This window comes from Erythrolamprus reginae, chromosome 2, assembly GCF_031021105.1.
Source record: "Erythrolamprus reginae isolate rEryReg1 chromosome 2, rEryReg1.hap1, whole genome shotgun sequence".
Classification (NCBI taxonomy): Eukaryota; Metazoa; Chordata; class Lepidosauria; order Squamata; family Dipsadidae; genus Erythrolamprus; species Erythrolamprus reginae.
In genome coordinates, this window is record NC_091951.1 from 42,137,877 (window position 1) to 42,143,876 (window position 6,000).

A 6,000-nucleotide genomic window follows, 5' to 3' on the forward strand; every position below is an offset into this window, starting at 1 on the left:
TCAGTTAGTTAAATGTAGAACTTTCAATTTAGAACTTTTTCTCAGCTTCCCGCTGGGTGAGGGGAGAAAGCGCTGGCCGGTCCTCTCAGGCAAAGAGGATCGGTTCTCCCGTCTTCGAAGCTGCGGGGCGAACCGCTGCCTCTGGAGTCTCAGCGATGGCTCCTCGGGCAGAGGGGAGCCCCCTGTTCTGGGATCGGGCCATCCGAGCCCGATCCGATCGCAAATGCGACCTTCGGAGGGGGTAGAAGGGATCGCCTGGCAGAGCCCTGCCAAGGATGTCCCGCCGCGATCACCGCCAAACCGGAAGCCGGTTATTACCTTCTATGCATGCAAAAAGCGTTCTGTGCATGCGCAGAGGATAAAAGAACCCAATAGGCAGTGTCCGAGTGGAACCTCACGCTGCCTTCACTACAGGCTCTCCGATGACTGACAGGCACAAGCAAACCAGGAGCATTTCATCCTTATTCTATGACCATGGGAATGCCGAAACGGTCTTCAGTGTGAAAAACAGTAATAAATTTAAAGAGCCTCGGTGGCACAATGGTTAAAGTGCAATACTGCAATCTATTTCTGCTGATCACTGGCTGCCAGCAGTTTGGCAGATCAAATCTCAGTAGGCTCAAGGTTGACTCAGCCTTCCATCCTTCCAAGGTGGGTAAAATGAGGACCCAGATTGTTGGGGGCAATAGGCTGACTCTCTGTAAACTGCTTAGAGAGGGCTGTAAAGCATGGTGAAGCGGCATATAAATCTAAATGCTATTGCTAAATGCTAATTACCTTTTTCAGTGCCGTGGTAGCTTTGAACTGTCACTAATATTATTATTATTAATAATAATATTTTATTAGATTTGTATGCCACCCCACTCCGAGGACTCGGAGCAGCACACAACAAACAATACAATATACAAATCCAATATTAAAAACAATATTTAAAACCCTTATTAAAAACAATCATGCAATCCACCAAATCATACATAAGGGGGGCATACAAATCCAATCAATCAATAAATAAAGCGGAACAGCCGAGTGATATACCAATTTCCCCATGCCTGGCAACCTAGGTGGGTTTTCAGGAGTTTGCGAAAGGCAAGGAGGGTGGGGCCAGTCCTAATCTCCAGGGGGAGCTAATTCCAGAGGGTCGGGGCCGCCAGAGAAGGCTCTTCCCCTGGGTCCTGCCAGACAACATTGTTTTGTCGACAGAACCCGGAGAAGGCCAACTCTGTGGGACCTAATCGGCTGCTGGGATTCGTGCGACCGAAGGCTAAATGAATGGTGTAAGTCAAGGACTGTCTGTATTAATCTAGATATGAAATATCGTATTTTCTCATTTAAAAATATATGATATAAAAATTGTTACTTTTCTGTTTGCTGTTTTGCAAGCCGATTTCTCTAAAGAGGACTAGTTTAATTTCCAACAACATTTATATGACAATTTTGTTTTTATTACCTTTCAAGAAATTTATTATTTTCCCCCATTTTCCAGCATCGAATGGATGAAGTTTCTCCAGCCCCAGAAATGAAATGTTGTAATCTGGTGAATACACAATTGGCCAGCAAGTGGATGGTGTGTCTTCATATAGTGCTGTCCTATGAGGCCTTGAAGAAATAAATTAGACATTCAAAATACTGATAGGTGAGAATAAATCACATTTCATATATGCTTCTTAATTACACAACCATTTTGCTACATTTATTAAGAATGTCATCTATGTTCATCACATTAATTTTCTTTAGAAATCAGCAGTGTCATTCCAACCGCAGGAAAGAAATAATGAGCAAAATAATGAAATGCATTAAATTAACTTTATTAAGGTGAGGAGCCAAAAGGTTAATATTTTAAGAAAATCTGATTCTAAAAATCTAAAATATACAGAATTGTCAGGGTATCTAGATTTAATAGCTGTAAGATGAGGAGAGGTTTTAAGCTGAGGCAACTGAAGGTGATGCATGGGAATATATGGACATTTGTATTCACAGTTTAATGGAAGATGATATGTTCAAGTTAAAAAAAAACTTATATAAAAAAGAAGACCTTGAGGATGCACCATCACTGGACATAGGCACTAGAAGACCTCCAAGGTCCAAAAAATAATTAAGAAAAAAAGTATTTCTAATTAAACTATCCACTCAGGGAAGGATTTAGAGGCATAAGAAAGGTATGCCTCTAGGTAAGAAAGAGATTAGAGATCAGGGAGAGTAAAAGGGGAGGTAGAGAAAGAAGGAGGAAAGAGAGAGGAGAGGTGGAGAAGGAAAAAAGAAAGGAGTGGGAGATTGTAGGAGGAACGGGGAGAGAAGGTGTAAGAAGGTAAGTACTGGAGGTGGGATAGCTACTGAAATAGAAAGAGGGGAGTGGAGAGAGGGAAGATCGAGATAGATTAAATAATAACATTAAAATTGGAGTGCAACTTTGGTCATTGTACTGTTTTTAAAGTGATAAATATTTGTATATTGATTCTTACTGAAGGTGCTGACCTATAAAGCTCTACATGGCATCGGACCAGAATACCTACAGGACCCTATCTATGTCGCCAGGCATGGGGCAACTAATGTATCCCCTTTTTTGACTGTTAAGAGTTATGTGTGGTTATGACTGTACAGTACGGATTGTTTTTTTTAAGATAGTGGGTTTTAGTTATAGTTTTAATCATTAGATTTGTATTGCATTGTTTTTTTATTGTTGTGAACCGTCCTGTTTTTGGAGAGGGGCGGCATACAAGTCTAATAAATTATTATTATTGTTGTTGTTGTTGTTGTTGTTGTTATATGTGATGTATTCTTTTTTTATGTCATGGATGTGGAGGAGAAAAATAAACTTCTTTCGAAAACAAGAAGAAGCCGAATAAAGTAAATTAAATTTTTAAAAACCATCTAGTCTGCCCTTATACTGTTTCCTTTATTTTATCTTAGGATGAATATATGTTTATCGCGGGCATGTTTAAATTCAGTTACTGTAGATTTACCAACCACGTCTCCTGGAAGTTTGTTCCAAGCATCTACTACCCTTTTAGTAAAGTAATAGTAGTAATATTATGCTGATCTGAACAGTTCCCTTTCCCATTTTTCTCTATACCCTGGGGCATCGGGGCGTAGGCACCCACACAGGTGCACACCTGCCTAACCCATTAAAGTTGTGAGGCGATAAAATCCGTATCGCCATTTTAAGCAACCTTTCCTTGAGCTCAGGCACCATCCCTTTTCCCAACGGCTACCTCCAAGGCGTCTGCATTCTCAAGAGTAGCATGTTAGCCTGGGTGGCAAATGAGTTTCGATGAAACCCTAGGATTCAAAACTGTTGTTCATAAGATCATACACCATAACGTCCTTCCTGTTAGTGACTACTTCACCTTCAACAACAACAACACAAGAGCACGTAATAGATACAAACTAAATGTAAATCGCTCCAAACTTGACTGCAGAAAATACGACTTCAGCAACAGAGTGATCAATGCCTGGAACTCACTGACTCTGTTGTTTCTTCCCCTAACCCAGAAATCTTCAAACTTAAATTATCTACTGTTGACCTCTCCCCTTTTCTAAGAGGTCTGTAAGGGGCGTGCATAAGCGCACTATTGTGCCTACCGTGTCTGTCTGTCTGTCTGTCTGTCTGTCTGTCTATCTATCTATCATCTATCTATCTATCTATCTATCTATCTATCTATCTATCTATCTATCTATATATTAGATTTATATGCCGCCCTTCTCTATTAGATTTATATGCCGCCCCGACTCATTAAATATCACCATATACTGTATAAGAAATCTAATAACTATAAAATATGAAAATTTACTAAAACATTTTAAAAGACCCCATGTACACTCACATACATTCATGCAATCCAATCATATCTTGCATTGGCTGGAAACAGTCTCATCACTCACGGCCCCCATTCCCACCAGCAAAGGTATGTTTTTAAAGTTTTACGAAAGACCAAGAGGAAGGGGGCGGTATGTATCCCCGGAGGGAGTTCGTTCCAGAGGGCCGGGGCCACCACAAAGAAGGCTCTTCCCCTAGGCCCCACCAGTCGACATTGTCTGGCCGATGGGATCTGGAGAAGGCCGATTCTGTGGGACTAACTGGCCGCTGGGATATATGAGGCAGAAGATGGTCCCGAAGATAATCTGGTCCTAAGCCATGTAGGGCTTTGTGGGTCATAACCAGCACTTTGAATTGGGCACAGAGATCAATTGGCAACCAGTGCAGCTTTATTGATTGATTGATTGATTGATTGATTGATTGATTGATTATTTGATTTTGTCCATTACACAATGAGGGTTATATTGGGTATACATATAGTAAATACATAATGAAGGTTATGGAGGACATACTCATAGAAAAATATATCTAGGAAAGAATAGAAGAAATAGGAATAAAATATAACAAGAAATATAGGAATAGAAGAAAGGTATAGGAGATATAGGAGAGCAATAGGACAGGGGACGGAAGGCACTCTAGTGCACTTATGCACACACTTATTCGGAGTGATGTTGAAATGTGGGCAGATCTTGGCAGTCCCACTACAGCTCCCTACAATTTGTAATCCTATTATCCTTTTTATCACCCCTTTATACTTAGTTATGTTAATACAAACTATAATTCTATACTTGTATGACAAATATATAAATAAAATAAAACAAAGCTGTGCCCAAGGAGCCCAGAAGTGCGACCTGTCGTCCGAACCCAGCCATTGTGAGAACACACACAACCCGTCCCAGCAACCCGCTTCCGAGGGACAACGCGGCGGGGACGCAACTCAGGGCGGTTGCTTTCTTTCAACACGTCCCGCAACACCGCAGCCTAATATGCTCTTTGGGGTTACTACTACCCCCCGTCTGGTCGCCACCCACCCGCGGTCAGTGCAGCCCTGCAGCCGCTGCAGCTTCCCGTTCCCTGCCCACCCACCCAGCTCCTCCTCGCCGGGGAGGTCCTGCGCCACCCCGTCGCTTTTGCAACTCACATGCTGCCCTGAAGAACGAAGCCCCCGTCCGAGCTGCCCCCGACGTGTCGAAGTGTCCTGCCCGGGCAATACTGAGCATGCCCAGTTGCCTCTTTGAGCACGCTCAGACTCTTCCAGTGAGGCCGTTTGCCCTCATTATCTGAGCTTCGCCTGCCCTGCCCTCGGCGTTCTTAAAAACACAGGCGGGATGTGACGTTCCGTTGTGGCGTAGCCGGCAGGTCGTGGGAACCCGCAGTGATTGTTCAGCGCGGAAACAGCCAAATTCTAAAGTTGGAGAACTGGAGCCGGGACAGTTGGCTTTATTTATGTAGTAGATCCTCTTGAATTATGCGCCATCGGATCGTTTTCTTTTATATATATTTATATATATATAAATTTTCAAATATTTTCTTTAAAATAACAATTACAGTAATTCCTTGAGCGATTCTACTTTGTTACATTGTTATCAGCTCCGAGTCTTCGGAGAGGGGCGGCATACAAATCTAATTATTATTATTAATCATAATAATAATAATAATAATTCTTTATTTATTTATTTATTTATTTATTTATTTATTTATTCTCCTTAGACTCAGGGCGGCTTACAACATGTTAGCAATAGCCCTTTTTAACAGAGCCAGCCTATTGCCCCCACAATCCGTGTCCTCATTTTACCCACCTCGGAAGGATGGAAGGCTGAGTCAACCTTGAGCCGGTGATGAGATTTGAACCGCTGACCTTCAGATCTACAGTCCGCTTCAGTGGCCTGCAGTACTGTATAGCACTCTACTTGCTGCGCCACCCCGGTTCAATAATAATAATAATAATAATAATAATAATAATAATAATAATAATAATAATAATATAAACTTCCATATTTAGAAACATAGAAGATTGGCAGCAGAAAAAGATCTCATGGTCCATCTAGTCTGCCCTTATACTATTTCCTGTATTTTATCTTAGGATGGATACATGTTTATCCCAGGCATGTTTAAATTCAGTTACTGTGGATGATTCCCATAAGAAACTTTGGTATAAATTCTATTGTTACTTTGGTATTTCTTGC

General features: G+C 41.6%; 1 protein-coding gene across 1 annotated transcript in view; it reads right to left on the minus strand.

Moving 5' to 3' along the window:
• HDAC11 (histone deacetylase 11) overlaps window positions 1–5,257 on the minus strand; it is a 42,420-nt gene extending 37,163 nt beyond the window's left edge. Inside the window, exons 1-2 of the mRNA XM_070737969.1 lie at window positions 4,956–5,257; window positions 1,448–1,596 (exon numbers count right to left, since the gene is read on the minus strand). Coding sequence (XP_070594070.1) covers window positions 1,448–1,596; window positions 4,956–4,957 — 151 coding nt within the window. The 5' untranslated portion in view covers window positions 4,958–5,257. The remainder of the gene's footprint in view (window positions 1–1,447; window positions 1,597–4,955) is intronic.
• Window positions 5,258–6,000: the final 743 nt, after the last annotated feature.